The 17,000-nt window shown below is 39.6% G+C and overlaps 1 protein-coding gene across 1 annotated transcript; it reads left to right on the top strand.

Moving 5' to 3' along the window:
* The first annotated feature begins 12 nt into the window (after positions 1–12).
* THAP2 (THAP domain containing 2) lies at positions 13–13,459 on the top strand. Its single transcript, XM_004429419.3, has 3 exons — positions 13–484; positions 6,672–6,867; positions 9,103–13,459. Exons 1-3 carry the CDS (start codon positions 414–416, stop codon positions 9,490–9,492), a joined length of 657 nt encoding a protein of 218 aa, XP_004429476.1. The 5' UTR covers positions 13–413; the 3' UTR covers positions 9,493–13,459.
* The last annotated feature ends 3,541 nt before the right edge of the window (positions 13,460–17,000 follow it).

Genomic DNA, 17,000 nt, shown 5'->3' with positions numbered 1-17,000 from the left:
TGCCCGTGATGTCACTTCCTGCGGCACGCAGGAAACAGGGTCCTAGTTCACGCGATAATAATCGGGACAACGAGATTCTCAGCGGCACTTGTAGTCTACGGCTCACGCACGCGCGCACACACCCTCTCCCCTGGCCCGGGATTGGGGTGTCTGGGAGCGCGGCGAGGTGGGCGGGCCTGCTCTGCGTCTCCGCTGCGAGAGAGTTTGACACTAATGGGCGGGGGTAGGGCAGACACAGCTCTCCGCGCTGACTGCTCCGAGGACGGCCGACACAGACGCAGGCGTTGGCGCGCCGGGAGGGGCGGGGTGTGTCCGCCATGTTTGTGGAGGCGGAGGGCGGCGACTGAGCGGCGGGCCCGCGGGTGCGGTCCGCCACAGTGCCCGAGAGACGGGCGCCAGGGAGGGGCAGGGAGATGCCGACCAACTGCGCGGCGGCGGGCTGCGCGGCCACCTACGACAAGCACGTCGACGTCAGCTTCCACAGGTACCGGGCGGGGCGCGGAGGGGCGGGGCGCCGCCGGGCCGGTGGCGCAGCGTCGGTGCCCCCGGTGTGCCTCTCGCGTCTGCCCGTGTCCTCTCCCTCCGGGAAAGTTCGCTCTGTCAGGGGCCCCCGGGTTCTGTACGGTGGTTACTCTTCAGGGAAAGGCGACGGGAGGACACGTTCATTTTCTGCTCTCGCTCCTGTGTGTGAGACCAGGTCTGACATTAATGACGCCGTGAGAGGAATCGAGATCTTCCCGGTCAAGTCAGCAGTCACCTTAAGAGCCTGCTGTGTGCCCGTTAAAATTAGGAAATTCTCACTAGCTGAGCTGACAGGGGGAGCATTTAGATTTCTGATAGTCACATACAGTAACTCTGCGGAGGAACTGAGTAATCATTGATAACCATGGAATTGAGCGAGGTTGATAGAAGTGCGAAAGATAAGCTTTGTAGTCTTACGAGAACAGAGTCATAAAAAGAACCTAGGTTCTGTTGTTCTTTCGTTTGCTGGAAGAGCAATCAAAATTCTTGACTTCTGTCAAATCAGAACTCTTGAAAGCACTTTGAACACTACGTGAAATATAATAAGTACTCGGTAAATGTTTACCTCCTCGGCAAGTGCCTGCCATGCGCCTGAAGCAAAGAAGCGTTAAAAAAGTGAAGTGCAAACAGTTCTGGTTTTGTATACCTCACAACTTAATACGATCTTAGAATGTAGAAAATTATATCCTTGACCTTTTCCCCACCTCATTATGACTAAATGTATGCCCTTATTAAAAGTTGCCACTTAAAAAAATCCTTGTGATGTTTCTCTTTTTCACCTACTTTATTCATGCATCCATCACATGTGTACCGTGTTCTTATTTGCCTGACATTGTGCTAGGGATCCAGAAAATTCTTATCCTCCTGGAGTTGAGTGTAATAAGAAAGGAAGACATAGATAATTACACCACAGAAGAGACCTTCAGGGAGACCTAACTGAGCCTTGGAAAGTCAAAGAACACTTCTCAAAGGATGTGAAATTTCAAATGAGACCAAAGGATGACATAGATTTGGTCCTGTAGGCTGCTTTAAGGATTTTCTGTTTTACCCAATGAGAGCTTGAGAAGTCATGGAGGGTTTAAAAAGGATGATTAGATTTGCATATTAAAAATCCCTCTGGCTGCAATGTGGAGAATTATAGTGTTACTTATAGTGCTGGTCAAGCATCATCAAGAGATGTATTTGATGAGAAGGGAGCTTATTACAGAATGCTAATTTACCTACTGCTTTTTCACAGGGAAATCCTGCTACAGTGTCAACTGTGAACTGAACAATGTCCTTCGTTGCTGGCACAACCAGCACTAGATTAGAAGAGGTTGAGAGTTGATAGAGAAAACAGTTGGGCACCTGTAGTAAAACAAGGGAGAGTCCATCTAGTGTGGCCCAGTCTGGAGAGGTGCTGACAACAGGGATGGAAAGAGGTGGACAGATTTGAGAAATGTTTGAGGAGGAACTACTGTATCTGGTAACCTGATTTGGAAGATGAGGGAGAGGAAGGAGTCAAGGCACCAGTAATATTGAATGTTTAATAAGAGAAGGACAGTGGTACAATAACATGCATACCTCCTTTCCATATTGGACCATTTGCCTGCTATGAAATTAACATTTTCATGTGTGACCCCAGAAATTTAGGTCTTAAAAATAACATTATAATAAAAATACTTTCCTATTTCATAAATATAAACAATATTTAATTAACTAACTCCCCCCCAAGACATTGGTAGACTTCTTTATTCCCATGTACAACTTATATTGCCTAAACTTACTGGCTCTGTTTTTCTTATCTCTTAGGCCACTCTAGTCTATGTCTCCCCAAATCTTCTGAAACTGCTTTTGATGAGTTGTCACTCCTACATTGCTTTTTCATGGCATGTGATCATTTCCTCCTTGAAATACTCCCTACTGCTGAATTATTTGACACTAATTTTGTTATTTCCATCTTACTTTTTGGGCCTATCTTAAATCTCTTGTGCCAGCCCCTCTCTCCTCCCAGTAACCTACGTCTTCCCACTCTTACCAAATTGATTTCAGCTGTTCTTGTGCTCTCAGTTTACATTTACTTGGTGCCTCCCAAATCAATATTTCCAGTCCAAATCTCTCCAATGAGTTCCATACCTATAGGCCAAGTGTCTCAGTACTTCCCTCAGATTCAACATATCAAAACTGTACTAATGAACTTGCCCTTTCCCCAAACCTACACCACTGCCCGTATTATATTCCCTTTCTCAGTACAGTAAATGGAAACACCATCTACTCAGAAACGGGGAGGTCATCCTCCCTTGACTTCTCACCATTCCCTCTTAATTGGATTATTACAGCAGCCTCTTAGCTGGTTCACTGCTGCCATTCATGCACTCCTAACTGCTCTTCTATAATCAATGGTGTGCTAAATGTTTAACAACAGGATCTCCAGGGAAGGGGAAAAGCCCTGATTTGTAGTGTTTGCTCAAGGTCCATGATATAAATACTCCTACCATGTCTGATTTAAAACTACCAACACGATATCACTGATCATGGAGTTGGGAAGAAATGTGCAATACCACACTATTTTATAGCATTTATACCATACAGATATAACAGACATAAATAATAGTAAAATAATTAGGAAGTGATAGGTTTTTAGCATTTATTACCTTTGTTTTTAATTTATTTAACTGCAAATTTACATAATTTAATAATGGCTATGTTTAAAAACTGGTGAAAACATTTTCTGTTAACAATCAGCTCTCTAAATTAGGCCTTTTAATGGCTTAATGCCGTTGGTATGCCATTTTGGATAAAGTTTAAAATTACTCTTTAACTTAGAAGGCTCTCCAGCATCATGTCATGTCCTAACACTCTTCCTTGTCCCCAAGATACTCAATACTCTTCACTACTCTTACCCTAATTTCTCTAGCTAATTCCTGCTCTCTTAAGGCCTCCTGACTAGATGAGCTCTTCCTGTTTTATGGTTCCATGCAACCCTGTACTTGCCCTTTTATAACACTGATGACACTTGTAATTACTTTTGTAATAATAATAAATAGCATTTATTTAGTATTTACCACGTGTTGTGCACTGGGCTGAGCACTTACATTGTCTTATATAATCCCTAGATCCACACTAGGTACCATAAAACTGAGGCCTAAAAAGGTTAAATAACTGCCTAAAGTCACCCAGCTATTATGTGAAGGAGCCAGGATTGGGCCTCTGGTTTGACTCCAGAGAGAATGCTCTCAGCCACTCTTTTCTACTGCGTCAAGCTACCTTCTCTACCTTCCCCATTACAGTATACCCTCAGAGATATAGATACCATAAAGGTAGGTCAGTTTTGTTTACCACTATGTCTTCAGTGCCTAGGACAGTGCTTGGAATGGAAGAGGCATTCAGCTGTTTATTAAAGACCCAAGCAAAATAGCATTGTTTAAAATACTGAGTGGTTTTCCAAAACATCTAATGTTTCTGAAAGCTTGGTTCAATTACTGTGTAGACAAAAATATATCCATCTCTTATCACCATGTTGATTTTTTAATATTTACAGGATGATTTATTATTACTTAAATTCAGCTTATAGGCTACATCTCTCACCCTTTGAAATATGCTGAGAAAAAGCCAACCAACACATGCAAAACGTGATTAAGGTTAATGCTGTATAAAAAATCACCAAAATCAAATATAAAATCGTTGATTATTATTATTCTTCTATTTCAGCACAGATAACTAAAGATTATTTAGTAATGCCAAACTAAATCCATTAGTTCATTCATTGAATCACTCAGAAAAGTTCACTGAGTGTTTATTTAACAGGATAAAATAGTGAAAAACATAGCTCCTAAGCAGGAGAAACTTAATGACCTAGTGGTGGAGATATGAAGGTAAGCAATTAGAAAAGAGTGATGTTAGTTCTATATGATATATGAACATCTAACCCAGTCTTCTGATCATGAAATACTTCCATAGGAAGATGAGATTCCTAAACTGAGTCTTAAAAAAAAGGAAGTAGAATTTGGTCAAATTAAGGTTCAATTTGATGCATTGGTTTCATAATTAGGGAGCTAGTTTAAAAGAGGTAAAAAAAAAAAAAAATGTTGAAAACTAATACCTGACAGTCTTCATATATCTGAAGAGTCTTTTTTTTTCCTTTGGTGAGGAAGATTCGCCCTGAGCTAACGTCTGTTACCCATCCTCCTCTTTTCGCTTGAGGAAGATCTTCCCTGAGCTAACATCTATGCCAGTCTTCCTCTATTTTGTATGTGGGTTGCGACCACAGCATGGCCGTCAACAAGTGGTATAGGTCCGTGCCCCAGAACTGAACCCAGGCCACAGGTCAGCCCCTGAAGAGTCTTAAACAAATGATAATACAATGATAGTACTTATTTTTTCTGAGTCTTTATTGAGGCCCCAAGAAGAAATGTGCTTGTAAACTAAAGCTTGATTTTTAGCTTAGGCCTCGGGGAGCATTTCCAAATCACCAAATATTGGAACAGAGATCTTTAAAATGAGCATCCATTATTATTAAGAGGTGAGGGCTAGGCAGAGTAGATAAATTCTCCATCAGAGGTTTCTAATGAAATAGAAAAAACTTACATATGTGAAAGCATTTGAACTGTAGAGTGATATACAGATGTTAATATACTCAGATCAGGGTATGTGTGGGATTAGAGGGATAGGGACAGGAGATGGGAGGGTGTTTACCAGTAAATCTGGGCTTTCATCTCTTTGTGCTCCTCACTGCTGGTAATGTGAGCAAACATAGTATATCTGGTATAACCAAACTATGTCAGAAGCCCCCAGCTGTTACCTAGTAAAGCTTCAGTTGGGGGCTTCTGAGCCACATGATCATCTAACATGAATTTAATGGTTCTTTTAAAACACTAGTCAGTTTATAATTAATACTTAAAGGATAAGGTGGTCAAACTAAAGAATAGTTCAACTCAAACTTATTACATGTGAATGTTGATTCTTATGTTTCCAAGTCAGTCAGTACAGTTACCACCAGAATTTTTAGACAGTCCCTTATATTTTTCTCTTCCTCGACAGGTAAACACTGAGTACATATCAGTATATTTTGTATTTGAAATAAATATGAAAGGAAAAACATTCCTGCTGGGCTTGGCAGCAGCATTTTACTTTTTGTAATAATTATGCTTTCTACTGTACTACATAGCTTAAGAGTTCATTTTTAAAAAATGTATGCAGTTTAACTACATGGAAGTAATACAGTGAATTATTAATTTATATATTCTGTATTAGTCAAATTTATGTTGAGTCCCTACTATTTGCAAGGCACTGTGCTAAGTGTTAAAGATAAATAGATGAAAAGATTTAATGATCCCTTTCTTCAAGAAATGTATAATCTACTTTTATTTCACTGGAAATTTATTAATATGGAAAAATTACAAAAGCATGTGGTGAGCATCATAACGAAGGAACACAGAGGATGGAGTACCAGAATCTGTCTAGGCTTTCCTTGATGAGATTTAATCTGTAGATATCTGATTTGTCTTGACCATGTACATCAGCAGATTAAAACATTGTGAAATTGAGCCAGCCCTTATAGCCTAGTGGTTAAAGGTCTGTGCTCTCACCGCTGTGGCGGCGCCAGATTCATTTCCCAGTCACTGAACCACACCACCTGTCTATCAGTAGCCATGCTGTGGTGGCGGCTCACATGGAGGAACTAGAAGGACTTACAACTAGGATATACAACCATGCACTGGGGCTTTGGGGTAAAAGGAAAAAAAAAAGAAGAGGACGATTGGCAACAGATGTTAGCTCAGGGCAAATATTTCCCTGGGGAGAAAAAAACAAAAAACATTGTGAAATTACTCCTGCTCATAATGCATAATGGTTCCATATAAACTTGATCTAGATCAGTTTAGTCTTGTTTATTTTTACTGCCCATGTTAAGGACTAGGTTGGGAAGAAAGTTCTCTTTGTAAAACCCTGAAAAATAAAACCATTCAAGTCAGTTTTTTATTAATTTTTTTACAACTTATAAAAATGAGCATGAATTGGTTTCTATTCCAGTGTCTGGATATTGGGAATTTAAAATTTTTTGTGTAAATGGAAGACACTTTAAATCATCAGCTTTTAAAATTTATTTTAACCATTTAGGTGCAACCAGAAGTGTGATAGTTGGAATTTGAGTTGCCTTTTTTTTTTTTAAGGTTTCCTTTGGATCCTAAAAGAAGAAAAGAATGGGTTCGCCTGGTTAGGCGCAAAAATTTTGTGCCAGGAAAACACACTTTTCTTTGTTCAAAGCACTTTGAAGCCTCCTGTTTTGACCTAACAGGACAAACTCGACGACTTAAAATGGATGCTGTTCCAACCATTTTTGATTTTTGTACCCATATAAAGTCTATGGTAGGTAATGTTACTTTTCTTTTACCCCATTTTTACCGTTTTTAGAACCCATTCCTTTTTGTTTATAAAATGGAACAATTCAGAACATACTGAAATTCATACATAATGATATGCCTCAAGAAAGTTGCAAAACTTCTTCTCGTGCCGTAAAGGTGCAAGCTAAAATTAGAGCTCAGTTCTGACTCCAATATTCTTTCCCCAATCCAAATTGTTTTACTGTATTGGAATTTTACATTACTGCCAATTATTATTAATAATTGAATCAATGGTAAAACTGAGAAATCATGAGTAATGAAACCTCCAGCATAACTCTGCTCTGGTTTTAAGATGATATACAAAATGTGTGCTGAGTGCTTTAAGAGCAGCACACCCAAAGAATACCGGAGTTATACTGAAGAATGTAAGTCCAGAGGGAGGCATAGTGGAAAACTTCACAGAGCTCAAGCATTTAGGCTGGGCTTGAGCTTGGAGTTTGGAAGTTAGGAGAGGATCTTGACCTTGCACCCTGCAATAGCATGATGAACACAAAAGCCAGGGAGTTGAGGGTGAGTGGAAAATAATCAGATATTAGCAAGTGATATTTCAAAGGAAGGAGAGAAGGTACAGGATGAATGTCTTAAAACAATGTTTTATCTAGTTAAGGAAGATCTGATCAGAGAGGAAAAAGCTAGCTGAGACAGGGTCACCGAAAGGTAAGAGGGGGTAGAATGAACAAAAATAGAGTGTAGCTTTGAAAAGGACAGATATCTTTTCCTCTGAAAGGAAAAACCACTGCTTTTCTTGAGTCATTGTGACAGTTAAATGTGTGAATGTACATGAGTTAATATCTGAACGGGAAGGAGATTGTGGTAAACTAATTATCAGAGATATTAGAAAAGCTCCCAGAGGGCAAGAACTTTGTCTTTTTCACTTCTGAATCCTCAGCACCTCAAATAGTACCTGGTACATAGTACACATTCAGATATTTATTGAATTTGAAGTATACCTTATTTTTGACATTTTGATCATTTATTCATTCAACAAATATTTACTAAACTTTATGTTAGAATCTGAGTTAGATGCTGAGGATATAAAGATCAAAAAAAAAGAGTCCCTGCCAATTCCCCTAGGTAGAGGGACTACCACTTATAGGTTTCATGAGGACAGAAACCATATCTGTCTTATTTGTTCACCGTTGTGTCCCCAGGAATTCATGTTAATTGCTGTGTGTTTCAATAAATGTTTGTTGAATGAATGAAAGACCGAGTTAAGAGGTTATGATATAATCTGGGAACTATAAGTGGTTTAGTATTGCTGGAGAATAAATCAGGATGGTGAATGACAGAATGGGATGAGATCCTAAATGGTACAATATGCCATGTACAGATTTTTTTTTCTTTAGATAATGGGGAGGCAAAGAGGAATTTAGCCAGTAGAGAAACATCAAATATGTTAGAAAAACTATTCTGGTGGCATAATATGGATTAGTAAGGATCAGAATGAGGCAGAGATCTATAAAAAAGTTTTTACTATTTCAAGCCAGCTATGATAGGGGCCTGATGTGGGCAGTGGCATCAAGAATAATGGAGAGGAGAGGATTCATGATAGAGATATTTAGGAGGTAGAATTAATAGGACTTGATGACTAATTGAATGAAAGAGATAAAGGGAAAAAAGGGTCCTCGGGTTTCTGATTTGGGGAAAAAGTTCCTAGCCAGATTTTAAATCATTGAATGTAAGCTATAACTGTGAACAGTTAATAAGTAAATCTATTCAGGAGCATTTTGATACGTGGGAATGTGTTTTCATTAAGTAGGACCCCAGGTCCTACTTAATTAATCAAAATAAGAGAATACTATTTACCTAAAAAAGTGATCAGATCAGTACCACACATAAACCAAATGTCTAAATACATTCCATATTGGCCTTAGAAAATTGCAAAGGATTATTTAAGTCTCCATAGAATCATACTCAGTAATTCAGAAGAGACCTTGGAAGTCCATTGTCTATTTTCAAACCAATGTTTGTATCTCTCTGGAGAGGGAACACAAAAAGAAATAGGTGGCTGGAGTTAATCCAACCAGTTGAGAAACCTGAATCCGTGATTACATGAGATAGGCTGCTGATGTTTCCTATCAAAATTTAAAATCAGTTTTTAAAAGAGCAGTTTAAATACTGTTATCCAAAACTGGACAAAATTTACTTATTTGTGATATTCCATATTTTATGTTCAACCCTCTAATTTTATTCGGCTCAGAAACTGAAGTCAAGGAATCTTTTGAAGAAAAACAACACTTGTACCCCAACCGGACCATCTAATTTAAAATCCAACATTAGTAGTCAGCAAGTACTACTTGAACACAGTTATGCCTTTAGGAATCCTATGGAGGCAAAAAAGAGGATAATTAAACTGGAAAAAGAAATAGCAAGCTTAAGAAGGAAAATGAAAACTTGCCTACAAAAAGAGCGCAGAGCAACTCGAAGATGGATGAAAGCCACATGCTTGGTGAAGAATCTAGAAGCAAATAACATATTACCCAAGGGCACATCAGAACACATTTTACCAACTGCCTTAAGCAGTCTTCCTTTGGAAGACTTCAAGATACTTGAACAAGATCAACAAGGTAAAACGTTACCAATTCTCTAAATCTAAAATAGACCAAGAGTACCTTCATTTATGATTACCCTGCATAGAACTTGATGCCCACCTTTCATTCTATTCAAAGGTAAAGATATTTAAGGAAATTATGCCAAAAGTGGGTATTTAATCAAGTTTTACTTGAAGTAACATTACTACTGTATAATTTATGAAGACTTGATTACAAAAAATATGGAAAACTTTCCATGAAACTTTTATTTGAAAAAGAATGGAAGTGCCTTACATGAGAATTACGTACCTAAAAATTTTCCTAGTAAATTGTATATTTGCAAGGTGTTTTGTGTTTTTGTCTTTTAAAACTACTTTTAAAGAACACTCTATGACAACTAATGTGTTTTATTTATATTAGAAGAAAATTTTTTTCCTCTACCAAAGTTGGGATATTACTTTCTAAATAAGATGGTAAGTAGGAGTTAACCAACATTAAATATGACTTTAAAACTGCTGAGGTTTGTATTATTATTGGCACTGTGATTTGGAACATTTATAGAAAAAAACCTGAGGTACAGGGCAAGTTCTTTTATTTAAACTTTCTGTGTCTTTTTACCAGAAAAGGGAGCTAATCATGGCCTCCTTCATAAGAATATTAGCTTTTAAAATAGATTGTAAAGTATTTTGAAATACTGATTTTGAATGTGATGTACCCTTGAGTCATCCAAGCTAGATAAGGCCTCAGGTACCTTAAGACTAGTAAAAACTGGTAGGGATTATATTCACCTCCTAAGAAAGTATGTTGTGAAATTATTCAGAGATTGGCATCTAGCTTTTACTTAAACAAAAAGATAAATATATACTACTATTTTTCTCATAATAAAAATATTACATTTCCACTTTCAAAATTGATACATTAATAAGCAAATTAATATGCTACAAAGTTCCTTATGTTCCATGTTAGGAATAGTCGCTCTACCCCCATGTGTGTTGATACCAAAACCCTTAAGCTTTTTTTTTTTTTAATAAATCCACAGTAGAATTTAATCATAGAAAAGTACTTACCATATTATATCTTCATAACTTGTAACTTAAAATGGAATTAGTTTATCTTATACATTAGCTTGTTTTTTATCTCCTTTTTCTGTGACAGTCAAATACGGCAACCATAGTGCCTAAGGGAATGAGAAACAGTTCTCTGAAAATACATGTGTCTGTGATAAAGCTATGCACATGCTAATTAATTTACAAATAGAATATCAGAAGTACTCTAATAGTTGCCACTTGAACAATTGAAGGGTTTGCCTTATTTTACCAGATCAAGTTTAATAAGAACCCTTTCCTTCAAACAGCTTTGGTCAAATCATGTAAAATATTTATTAATGTGTAATCAAGTTATTCGGTCCTGATTCGAGCTTCTGACACTGCCATAGGAAAGTAGCGTAGACCTGATCATATAAATCTTTACTATAACGTAACGGCTATTTGATGATAAAAAAACTTAAAAAAATTTTTTTATGCCATTTGCTTGTATCCTAGCAACAGTCTTTTTACAGTATTAGCACCCTTTCTTTTAATAAGGAATGCCTTCCAAGCAGCTAGATTCACAAAAGCAAAGGTAGGAAAAATCTCTTTTAGTTATCATCAGGCACTTAGAACAAATATTTATGAAAACCCTTTTGTGTTTATTGTAAACCTTGTTAGTCATTTTATCTTTATCTTAAATATTAGATGTAGCTTCTTGGAATTGTCATTACATTTTTTTTTCTAATGCTTTCAAGTATCTTTTCGCTAATATATAATCATCAGCAAACACTAACCGTATCTACCTTATATGTCAAAATACGTTGGGCAAATAATCATTTAAATGTAAACTATGTTTTTCCAAGTATAAACTCTAATGTGGTTCACCACCCCTCTCTAATACAAAACAAAACACTAATTAATGCAGGCTGGTTCCCATCTACAATAATATCTTGATATCTTTTTTGTGTATATGTGAGGAAGCTCAGCGCTGAGCTAACATCCATACCAATCCTCCTCTTTTTGCTGAAGAAGACTGGCCCTGAGCTAACATCCGTGCCCATCTTCCTCCACCTTATGTGCGAGGCCACCACAGCATGGCCTGACAAGTGGTGCGTCGGCGCACACCCGGGATCCAAACCTGGGCCACCAGCAGCAGAGTGCGCACACTCAACCGCTACACCATGGGGCCGGCCCTAATATCTTGATATCTTAATATAACACTTTAAAAATCACAAAAATAAAACATTCTAAAATACAGCAAGGTATTGGCAAAGTTAGCTAGTCTTCATACATTATTATTTTAGACCACTGAATAAACTACCACTCAGTAATTTTAAAGTAAACCTTTTTGCTGTTTTCTCCGTATCATTTTTGTTACTGTCCTAACAACATGCTTCAACCTTTCCCTCCATCAAATTGTTTTATTAACCTACACCTGTCTACCTTAAAACTACTTTGATTCATAGAAAGAAACCTAAAAAGAATCTTTTAAAATCCTGTTTTCAGTTTGTTGATAAACTTCTTATCACTTTGACCATATACCATAAAACAAAGTTATAACAGCTCTTTGTTCTCTGCTACACACATCCTCTCTTCTTTCATTCTCTCTGTCATTCATTCAATGTCTGTGAGGCACTAACCTCTACAAAGAATCAGCCAAAGGCTAGGAACTTGATATAAAAATGAATATGACATGATTTTCTGCCCTTAAGTTGCTCACAGTCTCCTGAGAAAAACAAATATTATTTATAATACAATATGATAAATGCTATAAAAGAAATGTGTGTGAAGGGCTTTGGTGAATGCTGTTGAATTGAAATTTAATGAGAACATATAAACTTGAGACCTTTTTTATAATAAAATACTTTTCTTTTGAAACAAAACAGATTTCTTCTTATAATGAGTTAACCAAATGAAGTAGGACATTGGTGTTGACCTGAATTACATAGTGTTTTTAATGACTTGTAAGACATTTTTTCTCTTTAAAATGAACACTGAACAAATTTGTTGTTAATGGTATCTTTGTTAAAAGGAAAACATAACAAAATACTACATCAAAGCCAAATATTGCAGTTTGATATTTTTATAAAATAACAAACTCTACTAACAGAGATTTTTAAAAATAACTTAACTCGGAGTTGTAAAGTTAACAAAGCACTATAGCACCCATTAGTTCTCTTACTCGTTCTTCACAAATACTCTGTGTGGTATATGGTACTATCTCCAATTTACAGATGAAGACATCCTTGTTAAGGTAATTTATTCATTCAGACATTTACTGTGTGCCAACTGGCACAAGGTATAGAAATGCCAATAACCTAGAAAGTTCTAGATTGAACATTGGTCTGTGGGCTCCAAATCCTCTGCCCTCCACATTATAACTCTCTGTTAAATATATGAATCATATTATTAAAATAACAAATCGTGTATCTCAAAAAAACTAAAAAAATTTTATATGTGTATACAGTAAAGGTAGCTTTGAAGTCATTGTTGATCTCTTCCAGGTAGACTTTATAATGCTTGTATTTGATCTCATTTCTCAATGTTAGCATTACGGGCAAATTTTAATTTTGGTGTAATATAGAAACGGTTCATCTTTATGCCACAATATGGGATTCTTTTGGTATTTAGACAGTTGGAAACTTTTTTAAATTAATGATTTTATAATGTATATTAAACAATATCATATTGTATTAACAAAAAATGTATTCTGAGTATGTTGATATTAAAAACTTTTCCCCAAGGAAATTATTGTCATGCCTGTTATTTCCAAAAAATGTAAACAAAGGAGTCCTTCCCCTAAAATACTTTTGTAGAAGTCCCTCTCCCTAAATTGAAGCAAACTGTAAACAAAATAAAGATATGTAAAGCCTGGAAGAATTATCATTTTCATTTTTGTGGCTCAAGTTATATCTAAACATACATTAGTTTACTTGCACTGTTTTAAACACTGTTTATGTAATCTAAACCAGATATATCAAGGCCTATAAAAATTGTCTATCCTGACAATAATTTGAGACTCATATAAAGATTTATTTGTAGATATGATTATCAAAGCATTATTTTAATAATGAAAAAAGATTATTTAAAAATTTTTCTTATTAAAATATTGTGGGGTTTTTTTTTTTTTTTTTGGAGAGGAAGATTAGCCCTGAGCTAACATCCGTGCCCATCTTCCTCCACTTTATATGGGACACCACCACAGCATGGCTTGACAAGCGGTGCTTCGGTGCGCGCCCGGGATCTGAACCTGCAAACCCTGGGCCGCTGAAGCGGAGCATACGCACTTAACTGCTTGTGCCACGGGGCCGGCCTAAAATATTTTTTTAATACTTTAGAGCAAACTAGGGTGAACCAGACAGGCATGGTCCCTGTCCTCAAGGCTAGTGGGAAAAAAACACTACATTTATTTATTCCTGCCCTCACTGCTCCCAGCCTGTCCCTAATGCCTTTTTTTTTTAAATAATTTTTTAAATCTATTTATTTTTTTCCCCCAAAGCCCCAGTAGGTAGTTGTATGTCATAGATGCACATCCTTCTGGTTGCTGTACGTGGGACGTGGCCTCAGCATGGCCGGAGAAGTGGTGCCTCAGTGTGCGCCCGGGATCCAAACCCAGGCTGCCAGCAGCAGAGCACACGCACTTAACCGCTAAGCCATGGGGGCCGGCCCCCCTAATGCCTGTTTAGAGTGAGTTGAATCTAATACAACATATCAGTCTTCAGATTGCTGCCTAGGCTTTTAAAATTTGTGCTCCAAAAGTTTAAAAAAACTTTGCGGGGGTAGGAGTTAATGTCAAGAAAGCAAATATGTGCCCATCTCTGAGATGAATTTTAATTTTTTTTTTTTTTTTTTGGTGAGGAAAACCAGCCCTGAGCTAACATCTGATGCCAATCCTCCTCTTTTTTTTACTGAGGCGGACTGGCCCTGGGCTAATATCCATGCCTATCTTCCTCTACTTTATATGGGACGCCGCCACAGCATGGCCTAACAAGCAGTGCGTCGGTGTGCGCCCGGGATCTGAACCTGCAAACCCCGGGCCGCCGCACCAGAGCGCGCGCTCTTAACTGCTTGCACCACTGGGCAGGCCCCTCAGTTTAATTCTTTAGCTACTATTTCAAACCTTGTTATCTCTAATTCTTCTGCATTCTCTTGAACTTCCTATTTTCATGCCCTTCTTAACCACCAGACTTTTGCAAATCGCCCTTCCCTTAGCTTGGTCAGTTAGCAAACTCCTTGTCATCTTTCAAGTCTTAGTCTCTCTGTGACACTTTCCCTTAACATACCAAAGTGACATAGTGCTTTTCTCCTTGAGTCCTGCTTTACACGTAACTTGGAGTCGTCATAATGTAATTGTCTACATATCTATTTTCATCCTCTATGTTCCTTCAAGGCAGTTAAGTGTTTTTTTCTTTTTGGGCCTCAGGGGTCTGACATGTATATATTAGGCATTCAAATTTTAGCAGATTTCAGAAAATCTAGACCACTCCTTTGGCTTAAATTCAAAGGGACTGTACATATAATCCCCTGATATTTTACTAGCAACATTAAGTGCTTTTTGCCATTGGGATGATTTTTACAATTGGTGTTAAGTGCCAAATGTCTATCCCAGAAAAATCCAAACTTGTTTACATTAAAGGACACTTAAACAGAAATAGGTATTTATATTGTGAAATTTAAAGATTAGTCCAACAATGAACTTTCAGTCTGTTTCTCTGCTTACTATAGAAATTCTCAAACTGTCAGGTTTTTTGAGGGAAAGGCATCTGTGGTAAAACAATTAACTCTTGGAAAGATTTAAACAAAGGTATTCAAGTTTCTTAACTTCTCAGAGCCTTTTACTAGTGCACTCTCAGTCTCTGAGGATACAGACTTTCTCAACTGTAAATTTGATCAGAGGTATTTTAGAGGAGGAGTGTGTTGGAGGTTAGCATACTTACTAATATCTTCAGTAATATAGTTCAGGAAATGGCTTAACCAGAAATTCCCTGTAGTTAGAAAATGGCTTTTAAAGTAAATAGACTGTTAATTTTTTTTTTTGAGGAAGATTGGCCCTGATCTAACATCTGTAGCCAATCTTTCTCCTTTTTTTTTTTCCCCTCCCCAAAGCCCCAGTAGATAGCTGCATGTCATAGTTGTACATCCTCCTGGTTGCCCTATATGGGACACCGTCTCAGCATGGCCTGATGAGCAGTGAGTAGGTCCACGCTCGTGGTCAGAACCGGTGGACCCTGGGCCACCGAAGTGGAGCTTCGCCACGGCTATGCCACGGGGCCAGCTGGTGTTTAAATTTTTTAAGACTGTCAATGTCCATAAATATTATCGGACTGTAAAATCGTTTTTATTTTAAAGACTAAGTATATTTTAACTACATTAATACCCCTAAACTGTTTCAACCTTCAGCGAGAATAACTTCTATGGAGAACAACAGAAGTCACTGGACACTGGGAAAAAATGGAAGAGGAATATTCATTTGGAGGGTCAGTCACCAACAGTGTTGTTTAATATGCTCCTACAGCCAGACGGTCGTGAGAGAGGGAACGACCCCTGACGTCGGGAACCGGCCCCACAGCGGAGACCCGGCAGTCCCGAGAACCCCCGGACCGGACAGGGCCGCCCTGGACCGCTCATGCTCCTGTCCACGCAGAGGCAAAACGGGGTCTGTGCAGACCGCAGATACCGGCTCACTCGGCCCCGCTGTCCGGTCGCCGACACCGCCGGGCAGCTCTCTGAGGGAGCCCAGTGTCCGCCGGAGCGGGCGGACTGGACAGAGCGGGCACGCGCGCCAGTCCAGTCAGAGGCCGCCGAGGCCCCCGCAAGCCCTCGGCGCTGTTAACTAGACGCCGGCCGGCGGAGAGCGCGGAGCCCGCCCGGCCCGCGTTCCGCAAGTTCAAACAGTGCGCGTTTTACAAAGCACGACCCGGACGGGTCACACGTGGGCTCCGTGTCCAGCGCCGGCATCCCCGACAGGTCCCCGACAAGGCGAGGCCGGTCAGTGCCCGGGAGAGGGCCAACACGTCGGCCTCCGACGGAGCGCGGACCCGCCGCAGACCGGCTCCCGGCGGCCGCCGAGAGCGGCTGTCCGGCTTCGTCCGCAGCCCGGCAGCCGAGTGTCCAGCACAAGAGGCGACAGACGGCGGCGTCGCTGTGAGTGGCTCTCAGCCAGAACTCAGTCTCCACAACACGACACGGCCCTGCCTCACAGCGGAGAGGCGTTCGCTCGCGTACCACACTCGCGCGCAGCCTGTATCCATCACTACCCTGCGGCGGTCTCACCCCCCGCGTCCGGGGGCGTCCTCACAAGCGAAGCCAAAGATCTCCCAGCAGGCCGCCATGGAGACGCTCACCACAGAAAGCCGGCGGCTTTGTGCGGCCGGGCGCATGCGCGCCGGAGGGGCTCCGCTCGGGGCGACGGGCCCGGACAGGGCGTGGACTCGGCGCGACGCATGCGCGCGGGAGGAGCTGCGCTCGGGGCGACCGGCCCGGACTGGGCCTGGACTCGGCGCAGCGCATGCGCGTGGGAGGGGCTGCGCTCGGGTCGA

This window comes from Ceratotherium simum, chromosome 17, assembly GCF_057802395.1.
Source record: "Ceratotherium simum simum isolate JZ-2026a chromosome 17, ASM5780239v1, whole genome shotgun sequence".
Classification (NCBI taxonomy): Eukaryota; Metazoa; Chordata; class Mammalia; order Perissodactyla; family Rhinocerotidae; genus Ceratotherium; species Ceratotherium simum.
The sequence above is the reverse complement of the archived record's forward strand: the minus strand, read 5'-3'. Positions and strand labels throughout refer to the sequence as shown.